The sequence below is a fragment of the Salvelinus fontinalis genome, unplaced genomic scaffold (genome assembly GCF_029448725.1).
Source record: "Salvelinus fontinalis isolate EN_2023a unplaced genomic scaffold, ASM2944872v1 scaffold_1688, whole genome shotgun sequence".
Lineage (NCBI taxonomy): Eukaryota > Metazoa > Chordata > Actinopteri > Salmoniformes > Salmonidae > Salvelinus > Salvelinus fontinalis.
The window spans coordinates 7,730-25,488 of record NW_026601897.1 but is presented as its reverse complement, the minus strand read 5'-3'; the positions used below and the strand labels follow the sequence as shown (position 1 = coordinate 25,488).

Genomic DNA, 17,759 nt, shown 5'->3' with positions numbered 1-17,759 from the left:
CAAGTTGGATGGGTAGCATTGCTGCACAGCTATTTTCAGGTCTCTCCAGAGATGTTCGATCGGTTCAAGTCCAGGCTCTGGCCAGGCAATTCAAGGACATTCAGAGACTTGGCCTGAAGCCACTCCTGTGTTGTCTTGGCCTGTGTGGTTAGGGTGGTTGTCCTATTGGAAAGTTAACCTAAGCCACAGTCCGAGATCCTGAGCGCTCTGGAGCAGGTTTTCATTAAGGGTCTCTCTGTACTTTGCTTTGTTCATCTTTCCCTTGATCCTGACTAGTCTCCCAGTCTCTGCCGCTGAAAAACATCCCCACAATATGAAGCTGCCACCACCCTGCTTCACCGTAGGGATGGTGCCAGGTTTCCTCCAGAAGTGACGCTTAGCATTCAGGCCAAAGAGTTTAAACTTGGTTTCATCAGATCAGATCATCTTGTTTCTCATGGTCTTATTCCTTTAGGTGCCTTTTGGCAAACTCCAAGCTGGCTGTCATGTGCCTTTTACTGGGGAGTGGCCTCTGTCTGGCCACTCTACCATAATGGCCTGATCGGTGGAGTGCTGCAGAGAGGGTTGTCCTTCTGGAAGGTTCTCCCATCTCCACAGAGGAACTCTGGAGCTCTGTCAGAATTAATTTTGAGGTCTTGGTCACCTTCATGACCAAGGGCTTTCTCCCAAGATTGCTCAGTTTGGCAGGGCGGCCAGCTCTCGGAAGTCTTGGTATTTCTGTTTTTATTTTTAATACATTTGCAAAATGCCTAAAAACTTGTTTTCACATTGTCATTGTGGGGTGTTTTTGTAGATCAATGACGATTTTATTTTTTCATTGATTTTAGAATAACGTGTAATTTAACAAAATATGGAAAAAGTCAAGGGGTCTGAAAACTTTCCGAGTGCACTGTATCAAATAACCTGACAATGATCCACATCATATGGGTAGAATCGAGGCCTTTCCCAGTCATGAAATACGAAGCTATGGTTCTCATTGGTGAAGACTGAACTCAAGTTAGGGGTCATGTCAGACTCTCCTATACCACTTTGCCTAACATGTTATAAATATGTTGTAAATACACCTTTTTTAGATGATATAACTTGTATTATTACAATAGGGCTGTGATACCCATAGCCTTATGGCTTCAGACTGAGCATTTGTCACAGGAAATTGCTGAACATTGAACATAGCTGAGGATTAGGGTATTTCATTCATTTCAGTCTCTGTATTCAGATAGCTAATAACTAAGTCTAAAATAAAACTCACAAGGCAGTGACTTTTCTTGAATTAATATATTGAAAACGTTTAAATACAAAGCACGTGCCAAGGTACCATGTATCTGGCATGATACCAAACCAGATAGCCAATTACCATATGAGTAGCAAATAGCCAACTCCTTTCATTACTCTAACAATGTGCAAACACCTCTGTAAAATAACAAAGCATATTACACTAGAAACAGTAACAAAACTACAGTATTGTATGTTTTACAATTCGTTTACATGACACACGAGCAAACTAATACAGCTGACGGCATACATGAAAGGCAATTTGTGTGAGTAAATGCAACCAACTAACATTGATAAGTAAGCAATTCTATCAATAACAAGATTATCATCACTAGCAATATGCTTGAATCGAATTTACAAAGAAATATTTTCCGGGGCTGAAGCGTGACAACAAATAACTGCACTGAAAGAACAGCACCGTGGCGTTGTTCTTAGCGGCTTCTCTGCGTGCAGAACGACTGCTCTACTCTACTTCCTGTTTCCGTACAGTCTAAGTACCAGAAAGCTCCACTAGGGGGTAATAAACACCATGGAACACAATGAAAATCAATTTTAACCACTGTAATAAAATAATCTGTTGTTCTATTCTAACAGAAAGGCAGCACACTCCCCGCCTGGTTTATAGAAATTGTGCCACTAATATAATAAAACATGTATCAAGAAACAAATAATGTCCTTTATTTTTATATTTTGTCTCTAGGATGCTTCAACAAGAAGAAAGACAATCTCTGAGATTGGTCTCAGAAACACCTTAGCAGCCCCTTGTTGACAATTTTTAGTTCTACTTTCCTGACCTTTTTGTCGGTACTGGGAAAGATTTTGACCACAAGCCCGACTGACCAGTCATTTCTGTGCGCCTGACTGTCTTTCAATAAGACAACGTCTCCCACTTTTACATGTGTCTTTTCTACGTCTCTGCAGCGTTGTCAGGTACTCCTGTCCCCACCTTTTCCAAAAGGTGTCAGCGAGACACTGGACTTGCTTCCACTGTTTTCCATGAAGGTCGTTCATGCTGAAGTATCCAGAAGGGGCTGAAGAAGTGCTGGTCTCTTGTGTCAGTAACATTGAGGGTGTGAGAATGGCAGGCATGTCAGCGTGGGTTGACACTGACACTAAGGGTCTCGCATTGGTTATTGCCATTACTTCAGATATAAGAGCGCTCAAGACCTCATGTGTGAGACGAGTGGTGCCCGTCTGAAACAGCATAGCATTTAGGATACGTCTGGCAACCCCGATGATACTCTCCCAAGAACCACCCATACGAGACGGGTGTGGGGGATTAAATATCAAAGTACATCGCTTGTCTGAGAGGTATTTAGTCAGTTCTGAGTCATTTGTGTCGATTCCCAGTTCCCTGCAGGCACCTATAAAGTTTGAACCTCGATCAGAGTGTAGCACTTTTGCTGGACCACGGATAGAGAAACTTAAGTGGAAAGAGTCCACCCTGAAATAGAATTCATATCAATATCAAGAAGTAAACCATATTGTGATAGTAACCTGAAATGAAACAATGTTGTTCAAACGTGAAAGCATTGCTTAACAATAAAATGTGCTATAATGCAAAATAGAAATTTGAATATCATTGCGAATTTTGCGCATCAATTTGTACACACCAAATAGCGGACTGGTGCAGTTTAAATTCCTCACCATACGTGAGAGCAGGTCTATGCTCACGTCGTTCAGCTTCCCCAACCTAAACTGCGTCCAGTTGCAAGGTGTTGATGCTGCAGTGCCTTGGCAGAACAGAGTCAGGCAAATGCTCAACCATTTCAATACAGCCATGTTTCTTTTATAAGAACTTGAACGGAACAGCTATTAAAAATGAATAAAGACGGATTATCTTAATCTAGATTGATATGATACCTAGACTGTTGAAGTTGCCCATTTTATATAAGACAAGTATCGCTACGTAAATGTGTCAAAATCCCTTTGTGGTGAAGAAGGGTTTCGTAGTTCAGGCTTTCGCTTCCCTTTATAAGCCCCAATTTTCAGCGGGTGATTATTAATTATGCTATTGTAAAACTAATCAGAAAGTGTTTGCCTATCAAGTTAACAGTTTTCATATGTAGACAATTGCATTGGAGCAATGCATTTCATGCTAACATATTCAGCAGGTGTTAAAATGTAGGACATGTTGAATATTAAAAACTAAGAAAACCATGGCTGCTTTTTGATTTCTATAATACAATGGTACAGGGCTCTCTCCTATGAAATGAGGGCCATGTTCAATATAAATATGCTGTAGTTTTGGACATTGCACACCACATTTTTCAGATTCTGTGTAGAAAGGTTTTTTGATAGTCGTAGCACGGAGATCATTTTTTGGTCACAGACGCCAAGTCTGTTGTCGACTCTCTTTTAATCAGGTAGTGCAATATGAAGCATTACTGTTCCGTGTTAATATTGCAAATCTTTTGAATATAAATACGTTTTATTAATAGAGTGACTGGTAGTGTTGAATGAAGACAAAAGCCGCCGCCTCTAAAATCGAGAGTAATGTGCGGTGGTATTGCCAGCATGCAGGGGAATTACTTTTCCTTTTCTCTTATGCGCTTCATTCTTATTAAATTGATTTGGTAAATTCCAAGGGGTCTTTTTAAAGTTAGTTCATTTTTGTTTAAAAAAAGAGCATACGCCCTAAATTAGCCTTGACGATGATGTGTGAATTTGACCGAATGTGAATGATGATGACGCTAATGATGGTTCTAGCTCTATTTTTCTAAACTTTTATTTAACCATGAAAATCCCATTCAGATATAGAATCATATGACGATGATGACTACGACGTTAATTGGAGGTGTAGGTTTCTGATTATGCTGTTTTTATGTTAAGTCTTTATATTAGGTTACCTTGTAACAATGAACTAACTGATCATGGCATTGATTGTTCAAGATTGTTGGCCAATCATCAAATTAATGATTATTTTAAAACTTGAGATGAATTCCACTATTAGTGCAGTCAGTTAATTACAAATCTTGTTAAATGGGTAACAGGTTTATTTGGCAGCCTACATTGGTGGTATGAAATAAATATATTACATCTGCTCATTTGTAGTGCATAGACTCCACTATGCTGCTGTTCTGAACTGCATAGTGCCTATAAACAAATGAATGCATGAAAGACTGAATGGATGAATGCATGGATGACTGAATATGTAAATGAATACACACAATATGAGGCTGGATAATAGATGCAGGTTTTTTTTCAGTCAGTCAGTAAATATATCATCCCTCAATCTATTAGCCAGCCTCAGGTACATGTCACATGTCTCCAATGATGATCATGTGGTTGTCCAACAGACTGCTTCTTCCTCACTGCTGGACTCTGCATTTGATTTCGTCACCGCTTGACTCTGCTGTCGTGGAATTTTAAAATCTGCACCAGTTTGTAGCAAACCTAAACCCCACGATCTCACATGCGCATGCGCTGTGTTCCTGGTGTGCATACAATACATTATTTTTTTAAAGTCAACTCAACCACAGCAGGTGCAGCGCCAACGCATCCGTCGACTTAAACGGCGTTTGGAAGTTCCATGTTTCACATGTGAGTTGTGGCAGCAAAATTCATCCGATTTGTGGTGATCTAGAACTTTTCCTGTGATTAATTTAGCCTCTTTTCGACGACATTTAGTATTGGACCCACCTTCAGTTTCAAGACGGTGTTCAGCTTGTCGAAATATGTTTTCATGACGCGTTACCAGAAGTAACCGACCCTCCATCTCCAGAGGATGCCCCAACACCACACCCGACCTGGACACAATATAAAATGGTGGTCAGTGAATTAGTTACGTATTAGGTAAAGTTCTGAAAACATTATACAATTTTTTGTTGTTGATTAAATCACATATTAAAGACCTGTGCCAATTACTGTCTGCCCGCCAAATATAGCTTAGGCTACACCACGAGGGATCATTTACCCATCCCTCTAATTTCTTAACTTAACTAGGCCATCTGTTTTTGAACAGGTTCAGTGTTTCTTTGTTCCAGGTGAAAGGAGTCAGTCCATTAAATAATTGGGCCATATATCCCAAAGCCTCTAAAGCAACCACAGAGATGTCCTCGCCCTGTATAAAAGAAACCCTAATGTCTAAAACCCGGTTGTCTCATAAATTCCATGGTTAAACTTCCAATGTATCATTTTGAAATTGTAAAAAATCATATACTATAGTTTAGGCTATCAAAATCTTGCTATATGATACTGAAGTGTATCCTACCTGTGTGTTCTTGTAAACATGCTCTGGAAACATGCGCTCGACTTCTTTTAGACACAGAACTGGAAATTGTCCACTCTGAAATAATGTCATATCAATGTCAAAAAGTGAACTGTGTTGGAATAGTAACCTTTAATAAAACGTTGTGGTACAGATAGTGAAAGCATTGGTTACATTAAATGTGTTATAATGAAATATAATAAATGTAGGCCTAATAATGAGATGTATTGAGCATCAAATTGTGTTCACCAAAGAGCGGACTGGAGCAACATTTTGCGGATTGGTGCATAAACTGCGTCTACCTGCACCGGTCTGAGTCTGCTGTGCCTCGGCAGAACAGAGTCAGGCAGATACTCTACTATTTCCATAGAACCATGTTTCTTTTGATGTCATTTAAGTGTAACAGACTTTCGAAATGATTAACAACCGATTATCTTAATCTTGATTCGATATGAATCCTACATTGTTGAAGTTGTCCATCTTCTATAATAAGGATGAAGTTGTCCATCTTCTATAATAAGGATGAAGTTGTCCATCTTCTATAATAAGGATGAAGTTGTCCATCTTCTATAATAATGATGAAGTTGTCCGTCTTATGTATTTAACCCTGGTACCGCTGAACGTTGAGGTATAAAACCTTCCTTTGTGTTGAAGAAGGCTGCATGGTTCAGACTTCCGCTTCCCTTTATAAGTCCAACTTTTCAGTGGGTAATTCTTAATTATGCTATTGTGAAATGAATAAGAATGTTTTTTGTCCAGCAAGTTAACAGTTTTCATACATGTCTTTGCGGAGAATTGCATTGGAGCAATGCATTTCATGAGGTCAGACAGCAGTAATTCAGCAGGCAAAATTGAATATGAAAAACTAATAAAACAGTAGCCTATTTATACAATGTTGCAGGGCTCTATATTAGCAAATGAGGGCCATGGTCAATATTGTGGACATTGCACACCACATTTTTCAGATTCTGTGTAGGGTTAACCAGACACTTGTTTCAATAGGCATAGCACAGCGATCACATTTGCCTCAAACGTCAAGTCTGTTGTGACTTTCATTTAATCAGGTAGTTCAATCTGAAGCATGACTGTTCAAAAAAAATATATGTTTTACCTTTATTTAACTAGGCGAGTCAGTTAAGAACAAATTCGTATTTTCAATGACGGCCAAGGAACAGTGGGTTAACTGCCTGTGCAGGGGCAGAACGACAGATTTGTACCTTGTCATCTCGGGGATTTGAACTTGCAACCTTGCAATTACTAGTCCAACGCTCTAAGCCACCTGCCGCCCCGTTCAGTGTTAATAAAGCTCATCTTTGAAAAAAACATATTTTATTGACAGAGTGACTAATAGTGTTGAATGAAGGATAAAGCCGACCCTCCTCTAAAATCGAGAGTAATCTGCAGTGCTATTGGCTTTACTTTTCATTGTCTCTCTTGCGGTTCATTCTTACTACATTGATTCGGTAATTTCCAACTTTATACAGTTTGTTCATTTCTGGATGATAAAAGAGTATTTGCCTCAGATTAGCCTTTATTAGGCGCTTACCAAGACGACGAAAAAGATGACGATGATGTGTGAGTTTGGCCTAATGTGAATGAGTAGGAAAGTAACATGGATATATAGACTCATAGAATGATGCATATGATGATGGTGATGTGATGATGACGACGTTAATTGGAGATGTAGGTTTCTGATTATGCAGCCTTTATATTAAGCATTTATCTTATGAAACTTTATAAAAATGAACTGATCATGGCATTGATAGAACAACATTGTATAACTATCAACAAATTAAGTCGTATAGGAGCTCAGAGTACAACGTTCAAAACAGGCCCGCACTGTCCAGTGCTAAAACACACTTAATTGAAAAAAGGCTTTTCGTTATAACTACATTTTGAGAAGATACAGTTGACTTGTTTTTAGGTCTTTCCTTAATGGATTAGTAGGCTATAGGACTAATTGTACTGGCATCCATATGTCCTGAGCATGTTTAATACAAATCTGAATGTTCACACACCGATTGACTGGGCTACAGACTGAACACTCAGATTAATAATATTCAAAAGTATACAAATGTTTATTAACTTAACATTTGATGATTTTCAAATAGATAAATCAATTACATTCATAAATAGGCATACATAAATAAATAACCTTGATCAATAAATACATACATGAATAATATTGCTGTTTGACGTTGCACATTACGTGATTGTAGAATAGTAGGCTTTTAAAATCAAACACAATTGTAAAAAAGTTCTGCAAGTTCAAATTCATGTTCTGTTGGCCCACAGAAGGCTATCAGAGTTGTGTTCCAGAATGAACTGTAGTGTGAACAGGAGCTCTTTTCGAACCACTTCCCAGGCGCAGTAACTGAAATTCTGTGAAAATACAAATAAACTGTTAGGGCAATGTAGGGTAATATTGTATGTAGAGATATTATCAAAACAATATGTCTATTTGTGTTTAACCTATAGTCTACCTTTTCTTTTAGGACTCCTGCAATGTTCCCAAAGTACGTATTCAGTCCTTCTGCCCTGATGAGATAATCACTTGTATCCACAAATGTGGATATCATAGAATTACATGGATATATCTTATGTAAAATTTTGAAGTGCACTTCCTTAATAAACCTGTTAGGCGGGTTGTCCCGACATCGGTACACTTATGACAACATCCAGCTCTATTGCAGGGCGCGAAATTCAAAATCTATTTTTTTTAAATATTTAACTTTCACACATTAACAAGTCCAATACAGCATTTGAAAGATAAACATCTTGTTAATCCAGCCAACGTGTCCGATTTTTAAAATGTTTTACAGCAAAAACACCACGTATATTTATGTTAGTTCACCACCAAATACAAAAGAGGACAGACATTTTTCACAGCACAGGTAGCATGCACAAAGCCAACCTAACTAACCAAGATCCAACCAAACAAACCTAGAAACAACTTCCTCAGATGACAGTCCTATAACATGTTACACAATAAATCTATATTTTGTTCGAAAAATGTGCATATTTGAGCTATAAATCAGTTTTACATTGATGCTACCATCATAGCTACAGTCAGAAATAGCACGGGAGTAGCCTGTTACGAGTCCCGCCGAGGATGGTGCCTCTTCCCGTTCGGGCGGCGCTCCGCGGTCGTCGTCTCCGGTCTACTAGCTGCCACCGATCCCCTTTTCTGTTTTCCTTTTAGTTGGTCTAATTTGTTTCACCTGTTGTGTGTTTAGGTTAGGGGTTATTTAAACCCAGTTTGCCCGCTCCCTTTTTGTGCGGGCTTGTTTTTCTGTTTCGTGTTTGTGGTGTGTATTAGTGGATTTTTGTGATTCAATTTATTTTGGACATTACTCTTTACGCGCCCAGTGTTTAGTGTGGCGTCACCGGATTGTAGGTGATTTCTGTAAGGAAATAAATTCCACTCGTTGAAGATATTCCTGCTCTCTGCACCTGACTCTTATTTCCACCACTGGAATTGTTACAGAAGCCCGCACCACATAATGGAGTCAGCAGAAGCAGCAACCACCCCTCTCCCATCGATGGAGGAGCGTGTCCATCATCACACCGCCGTTCTCCATCGGATAGGGACGGCAATGGACATGATGATGGAGAGGATGGAACAATGGGAGAGGAGTGGTATCCCGACTACTACCCCAGCTCCTTCCCAGACGGCGCAACCTTCTCCATCAACGTCAGCATCAGGTTCGGGCGCATTGCGTCTTGCGCTCCCAAGGGAGTACGATGGAGCGGTGGCTGGGTGCCAGGGGTTTTTGCTCCAGTTGGAGCTCTACTTGGCCACTGTTCATCCGACTCCCTCTGGAGAGGAGAGTGTTAGCCTCCTCATCTCCTGTCTGACGGGTAGAGCCCTGGAATGGGCTAATGCGGTCTGGAACGGCCCAGACTCGGTTCGAGACCACTACCCAGAGTTCACTCGCCGCTTTCGGGCCGTATTTGACCACCCTCAGGAGGGCCGAGCGGTGGGTGAACGACTGTTCCACCTCAGACAGGAGACGAGGAGGGCGCAAGACTTCGCTTTGGAGTTCCGGACCTTGGCTGCTGGCGCGGGGTGGAATGACAGGGCCCTGATGGACCATTATCGATGTAGCCTTCGGGAGGACGTCCGTCGGGAGCTAGCTTGTCGAGACACTACACTCACTCTCGATGAGTTAATTGACATGTCTATACGACTGGACAACCTGCTAGCTGCCCGCGGGCGTTCAGAGGGGGTCCTGTCAGTTCCACCTCCCAGTCCTCCCGCTTCAACCCCGATGGAGTTGGGAGGGGCTGCATCTAGGGGGGCCAGAGGAGGTGGCTTCTCTTGCACCTATTGTGGCAGGAGAGGACACACTTCAGACCGGTGTTGGAGGAGCGCCTCTGGGAGTGGAGATGGCAGGCGGAATACTCCTCGATCACCCCAGGTGAGTAGGCACAAGACTCACCCAGAGCTTCCTGTCGGTCACATGTTTTTGGTTATTTTTTTCCCTGCGTTTTTCCCTTCTCTCCAGCATAAGGCGCTCGTAGACTCAGGCGCAGCTGGGAGTTTTATGGATCGCGGTCTAGCCCGTAAGTTGGGTATTCCGTTGGTGCAGATAGACCCTCCTTTCCCTGTGCACTCCTTAGATAGCCGACCGCTAGGGTCAGGGCTGATCAGGGAGGCCACGATTCCGCTGGACATGGTAACACAGGGGGATCATAGGGAGCAGATTAGTTTCTACCTTATTGATTCACCTGGGTTTCCAGTGGTGTTGGGGGTTCCTTGGCTAGCCATTCACAATCCCCTCATTTCCTGGAGACAGGGAGCTCTTCAGGGGTGGTCAGAGGAGTGTTCAGGTAGGTGTGTGGGAGTTTCCATCGGTGCCACCTCGGTGGAGAGTCCAGACCAGGTTTCCACTGTGCGCATTCCCCCAGAATATGCCGATTTGGCTATCGCTTTTAGTAAAAAGAAAGCGACTAAATTACCACCTCATCGACGGTGGGATTGCGTGATAAACCTCCAGGTGAACGCTGCACTTCCCAGGAGTCATGTGTACCCCTTGTCACAGGAGGAGACGTTGGCTATGGAGACATATGTCACGGAAGCTCTGAGACAGGGGTTCATTCGGCCCTCCATGTCACCCGTCTCCTCGAGTTTCTTTTTTGTGAGAAAGAAGGAGGGAGGTCTGCGTCCGTGCATTGATTATCGAGGTCTAAATTGAATCACAGTGGGATTTAGTTATCCGCTACCTCTCATCGCTACGGCGGTGGAATCATTCCACGGAGCACGTTTTTTCACAAAACTGGATCTTAGGAGCGCGTATAATCTGGTGCGTATTCGGGAGGGAGACGAGTGGAAAACAGCGTTTAGTACCACATCAGGCCACTATGAGTACCTCGTCATGCCGTATGGGTTAAAGAATGCTCCAGCCGTTTTCCAATCCTTTGTAGATGAGATTCTCAGGGACATGCACGGGCAGGGTGTGGTAGTGTATATTGATGACATCCTGATCTATTCTGCTACACGCGCCGCGCATGTTTCCCTGGTGCGCAGGGTCCTTGGGAGGCTGCTGGAGCATAACCTATACGTCAAGGCTGAGAAATGTGTGTTCTCCAAACAAGCCGTTTCCTTCCTGGGTTATCGCATTTCCACCTCAGGGGTGGTGATGGAGAGTGATCGCGTTAACGCCGTGCGTAATTGGCCGAGTCCAACCACGGTAAAGGAGGTGCAGCGGTTTTTTGGGTTTGCCAATTACTACCGGAGGTTTATCCGGGGTTTTGGCCAAGTGGCGGCACCCATTACCTCACTGCTAAAGGGAGGGCCGGTGCGTCTACAGTGGTCGGCCGAGGCTGAGGGAGCTTTTAACCAGTTGAAGGCACGTTTCACTGAGGCTCCCGTGTTGGCGCATCCGGACCCTTCATTAGCGTTCATAGGGGAGGTGGATGCGTCCGAGGCTGGTGTTGGAGCCGTGCTATCACAGCGTTCGGGCACGCCACCGAAGCTCCGTCCCTGTGCTTTCTTTTCTAAGAAGTTGGGTCCGGCGGAGCGGAACTATGATGTGGGGGACAGGGAGTTACTAGCTATGGTAAAAGCCCTGAAGGTGTGGAGACACTGGCTTGAGGGGGCTAAGTACCCTTTTCTCATCTGGACTGACCATCGCAATCTGGAGTATATCCGAGAGGCGAGGAGATTGAATCCGCGTCAGGCGAGGTGGGCCATGTACTTTACTCGTTTTAGATTTACGATCTCTTACCGACCAGGTTCCCTCAACACAAAGGCCGACGCGCTGTCTCGTCTCTATGACACGGATGACCGGCCCATCGATCCGACTCCCATCCTTCCCGCCTCTTGTCTGGTGGCTCCGGTGGTATGGGAGGTGGACGCGGACATCGAGCGGGCGTTGAGGGTAGAACCTGCGCCGTCCCAGTGTCCGACTGGCCGTAGGTACGTACCGCTTGGTGTTCGTGATCGATTGATTCGGTGGGCTCACTCAATACCTGCTTCGGGTCATCCGGGGGTGGAGAGGACAGTGCGTGGTCTTAGAGGGAAATACTGGTGGCCCACCTTGGCTAAGGACGTGAGACTCTATGTCTCCTCCTGCTCGGTATGCGCTCAGAGTAAGGCTCCTAGGCACCTACCGAGGGGGAAGTTACAACCCCTTCCGGTTCCACAACGGCCATGGTCTCATCTATCGGTAGATTTTTTGACGGATCTTCCTCCATCTCAAGGGGAACACTACCATTTTGGTCGTTGTGGATCGGTTCTCTAAGTCCTGTCGTCTCCTCCCATTGCCTGGTCTCCCTACGGCCCTACAGACTGCGGAGGCTCTATTTACCCACGTCTTCCGGCATTATGGGGTGCCGGAGGATATCGTATCTGATCGAGGTCCCCAGTTCACGTCCCGGGTATGGAGGGCGTTTATGGAGCGTCTGGGGGTCTCGGTCAGCCTCACCTCTGGGTATCACCCCGAAAGTAATGGGCAGGTGGAGAGAGTGAACCAGGAGGTGGGTAGGTTTCTGAGGTCGTATTGCCAGGACCGGCCAGGAGAATGGGCGAGGTACGTCCCGTGGGCGGAGTTGGCCCAGAACTCACTCCGCCACTCATCTACGAACATGTCGCCCTTCGAGTGTGTACTGGGGTACCAGCCGGTCCTGGCTCCGTGGCATCAGAGCCAGACTGAAGCTCCTGCGGTGGAGGAATGGGTACAGCGCTCTAGAGAGACCTGGCGAGCGGTCCAGGACTCTCTCAAGCAGGCCAGTGAACGGCAGAAGAGGAGCGCTGACCGCCACCGCAGTGAGGCCCCTGTGTTTGCACCAGGGGACAGGGTCTGGCTCTCGGCCCGAAACCTGCCCCTCCGCCTGCCCTGCCGGAAGCTGGGGCCGCAGTGTGTGGGGCCATTTAAAGTCCTGAGGAGGATAAACGAGGTGTGTTATAGGTTACAACTTCCCTCTTACTATCGTATTAACCCCTCGTTTCATGTGTCTCTCCTCAGGCCGGTGGTAGCTGGTCCCCTGCAGGGAGGTGAGGTACCGGAGGTCCCTCCTCCCCCTCTCGACATTGAGGGGTCCCCGGCGTATAGGATAAGAGCCATTCTGGACTCAAGACGCCGGGTGAGGGGCCTGCAGTACCTCGTGGACTGGGAGGGGTACGGTCCGGAGGAGAGATGCTGGGTACCGGTGGGGGACATCTTGGATCCGTCCCTTTTGAGGGACTTTCACCGCCTCCATCCAGAGCGCCCTGCTCCTCGCCCTCCGGGTCGTCCTCGAGGCGTGGATTTTTGTGATTCAATTTATTTTGGACATTACTCTTTACGCGCCCAGTGTTTAGTGTGGCGTCACCGGATTGTAGGTGATTTCTGTAAGGAAATAAATTCCACTCGTTGAAGATATTCCTGCTCTCTGCACCTGACTCTTATTTCCACCACTGGAATTGTTACATAGCCAGAGTAAATACAGACACCAACGTCAACTACTTAATTACTCATCATAAAACATTTCAGAAAAATATATGGTGTATAGCAAAATGAAAGACAAAGATCTTGTGAATAGAGCCAATATTTCCGATTTTTTAAGTGTTTTACAGCAAAAACACAATATATCGTTATATTAGCTTACTGCAATGGCTAACACACAACAGCATTGATTCCAAGTAATCGGTAGCGATAGCACAGCTCGACAGATATATTAAATAGCATCCCAAATTGGGTCCTTATCTTTGTTGATCTTCCATCAGAATGTTGTAAAGGGGTCCATTGTCCAGAACGGTCTTTGTTTGGATCCAGAACTAACTATTTCCCTCTTGAATTAGCAAGCACACTGGCCGTGCGGCGCTAACCTGTCCTTCTTGAAAAAATTCTTCCAACGCATCACGTCTAAAGTCCCGAATAAATTTCAATAATATAATTAAACTATATTGAAAAAACGTACTTTAGGATGATATTGTGACATGTATCAAGTAAAATCGAAGCCGGAGATTATATTCACCTATAACGACGGTTTTCCAGGAGGCAATACAAGGTCCAACTTCACGCCTTCGAGAAAAAAAATTATGGCGGACCTCTCACTCCAAGAGGCTGTATTCAATCCCTGAACGAGATATTCAAGTCCTTTCTGCTCTCACTTCCGCATGACACCCAGGGGAAGGCGTATGACGTGTTTCTATGGTCCCAAGTGACATGCCCTTTTATAGACAAGCTCTTGAAAAAAGACCTCGCATTTGGAAATCTCACTTCCGGATAGGAAATGGGCTGCAGAAAGAGTTCTGGTTCACTTAGAGAAATAATTCAAACGGTTTAAGAAACTAGAGAGTGTTTTCTATCCAATAGAAATGATAATATGCATATTGTACGAGCAAGAATTGAGTAGGAGGCCGTTTGAAATGGCCACCTCTTTCCAGGTTACTCAGTGCTGCCCCTTGCAGCCATAAGAAGTTTAACTTTGTTTGGTATACAGTATTTGTAAGGCCTTAACCATGCATTTTTCCAGACAATGTCAGGAATAAGCATGTTCCAGAAAAACTTTCCTCTCGGTGTAAGTTGGTTTTGTGAATGAAGAATTTGTCTTATATATTTATTACAACAAGTTCTCTCATGTAAGCCCACGCCTTCCAATCTGAGTTCTAGATAAACTTTGTGATCATTCCCAAAACTAAGATGAGTTTTCATTAGTGTAGTTAGACCACTGGGAACGGTTTTGGTCACAGAAATAAACTCTCTGAAAGGTATTGGAAACTCTTTCAACGTTATACATTTTTCATATGTGAGAATATTACCCTTGTTGTCGAAAATATCAAGAACAAAGTCAATATTCCTCTCATGCCAGCTGGGGTAGAACAATGACTTGTTCCTTATAGTTATGTCTGAATTATTCCACAAAAGAGCTTTATGTGGGGAAATATTGTGCAGGAAACATATTTTCCAGGCCATTAAAGCTTGTAGGTGAAACCTAGCCAATTTAGCAGGTAATCTTTCAGGAATATAATTACATTTCAGTAAAAATTGAAGACCTCCCAATTTATTAAACACATTATTTGGAATGAAATACCATATTGAATCAGTATTGATCAAACATTTTTTCAACCAGTTTATCTTGAAATTGTTATTTATGTCAACAAAATCCAACACTTCTAGACCGCCTTCAGCTCTTTTGTTAGAAAGAACAGATTTTTTTAGTTTGTGAGACTTATTTTCCAGATGAAGTCAAGAAAGGTGTTATTGATTTCTTTACAAGTAGCTGGATTTACACACAACGATAATGAGGGGTTCACAAAACGAGACAGTCCCTCTGCCTTGGACAGTAGTACTCTCCCAAGTATAGAAAGATCGCTTTGTAGCCAATTATTAAATATATTTTTAGTTCTCTTAATTTTAGGAGAGAAATTCAAATGTTGTCTGACTAAGTGTTTTTTTGACAGATGTATTCCTAAATATTTAACACAGTCCTTTACAGGAATATTTTCTATTTCTTTATCATCAGAGTCAAATAAACATAAGATTTCACATTTAGAAACATTCAGCATTAATCCTGATATTGATGTATCTGCGTTTTCTGTGAAAAAGAAGGTGAGAATCTGTCTCACTTGTTCTTTGAATGTAAATTTGTGTCAGAATTTGGGGAAAACCTTGTAAAATACTTATTTACCATGATGAACACGGCCTATGTTTTTGACATGAAAGATATAATATGTTACTATTGCAATGATAACAAGACCACTGAAATTATTGTTAATGTTTTTATTCTTGTTGCCAAATACTTCATACAAAAATTCCAAAATTACAATTTTTTCTGAATGAATTCAACTATCTTTTTAAAACATTATCCCTAGTGAATATCAACAAGAACAACCTCTTCCTGAATCATTATAATAATATTTTTTCAGAGTGAATACAATTGCACTAAAATTTATTATTTTTTGTATTATTTTATTGATATTTTTTGTATGTCTGAGTATTTTCTTGTTAATACCTGTGTTTTGTTTTGTTAGACATGTTTGATGTAGCAATATAAATTGATTGTTGTATCTAAAAAATATATATAATAATAATAATAATAATAACAATCACTTGTATCCACACTGCCCATCATCTGCCAGAAAGAAAAAAGGCAGGTGATGAATAATAATAAAAATGCCACAATACCACAATTAAACAGTTAAGCGATGTGTGTTGGCATAGTAACTCACACATTTTCTCTCTTCAATCTGGCGGTATACAATATTCTGAAAATTCTCCAACTTCCGTTGGTCCCACTTAGTAGGCAGGTCGTCAGCTCCAAACAATGTGTCGATGTTCTTCAATGTCTCATAAATAACCTTAGCACCACTGCTACTCAACTGAAACGGACAACAACAATAATTTATAACCCAAAAATGTCAGTTTAAAGTTTTCTACTTTCTAATCCTAACGGTTGCATATACTCTCATATACCTCCTGTATATAGTCTTTTTATTGTTATTTTATTGTGATACTTTATTATTATTATTTACATTTTTAGCAACGATTTTCGTACTTAATTAAAAAAACTGCATTGTTGGTTAAGGGCTTGTAAGCATTGTAAGGCCAATTTTTTTATTTTATATATATATATATATATATATATGTAATAATGACAATTACAACAATACTGAATGAACAATTAACACTTATTTTAACTTCATATAATACATAAATAAAATCTATTTAGTCTCAAATAAATAATGAAACATGCTCAATTTGGTTTAAATAATGCAAAAACAGTGTTGGAGAAGAAAGTAAAATTGCAATATGTGCCATGTGAAAAAGATAACGTTTAAGTTCCTTGCTCAGAACATGAGAACATATGAAAGCTGGTGGTTCAATATTCCCAGTTTTTCAATATTCCCAGTTAATAAGTTTTAGGTTGTAGTTATCTTCTTATGGCTGCAGGGGGCGTATTGAAAAACTGGAAAATATGTGCACATTTTCAAACGGCCTCTTAATCAATTTTTGCTCTTACAATATGCATATATTTACTACTATTGGATAGAAAACAGTCTCTAGTTTCTAAAAACGTTTGAATTATTTCTCTAAGTGGAACAGAACTATTTCTACAGCCCATTTCCTATCCGGAATTGAGATTTCCAAATGCGAGGTCTCTCTTTAAGAGCTTGTCTATAAAAGGTCATGTCACTTAGGACTGTAGAAACACGTCATACGCCTTCCTCTGGGTGTCATGCGGAAGTGAGAGCAGAAAGGAGTTGAATATCTCGTCCAGGGACTGAACACAACATCTTGGAGTGAGACCTGCGCACTTAATTTTTTTTTCTGGTCACGAAGTACAACATGGACTCGGCTCCTGCACGACGCTCGTTAAAGGTGAATATGATCTCTGGCTTCGATATTATTTGATACATGTCACAAAATCATCCTAAAGTATGTTTTTTCAATATAGTTTAATTATATTATTTAAATTTATTCTGGACTTTAGACGTGATGCGACGCAAGAATTGTTTGAAGAAAGAGAGGTTAGCGCCGCACGGCCAGTGTGCTTGCTAATTCAAGAGGGAAATAGTTCGTTCTGGATCCCAAACAAAGACTGTACTGGACAATGGACCCCTTTACAACATTCTGATGGAATATCAACAAAGATAAGGACCCAATTTGGGATGCTTTTTCATATCTGTCGAACTGTGCTATGCTACCGTTTGACTAGAATCAATGCTGCCGTGTGCTAGCTAATGTAGTTAGCTAATATAACGATATATTGTGTTTTCGCTGTAAAACACTTCAAAAATCGGAAATATTGGCTCTATTCACACGATCTTTGTCTTTCATTAGCTATCCAC

At 42.0% G+C, this 17,759-nt stretch overlaps 1 protein-coding gene across 1 annotated transcript; it reads right to left on the bottom strand.

Moving 5' to 3' along the window:
- Positions 1 to 7,756: 7,756 nt before the first annotated feature.
- LOC129849787 (interferon beta-like) lies at positions 7,757 to 16,289 on the bottom strand (the record flags this gene model as incomplete). The annotated part of the gene is made up of 4 exons (XM_055916554.1): positions 7,757 to 7,864; positions 7,966 to 8,047; positions 16,032 to 16,042; positions 16,140 to 16,289. Coding segments are annotated over 4 exons (351 nt in total), but the record flags the coding sequence as incomplete, so codon positions are not given.
- Positions 16,290 to 17,759: the final 1,470 nt, after the last annotated feature.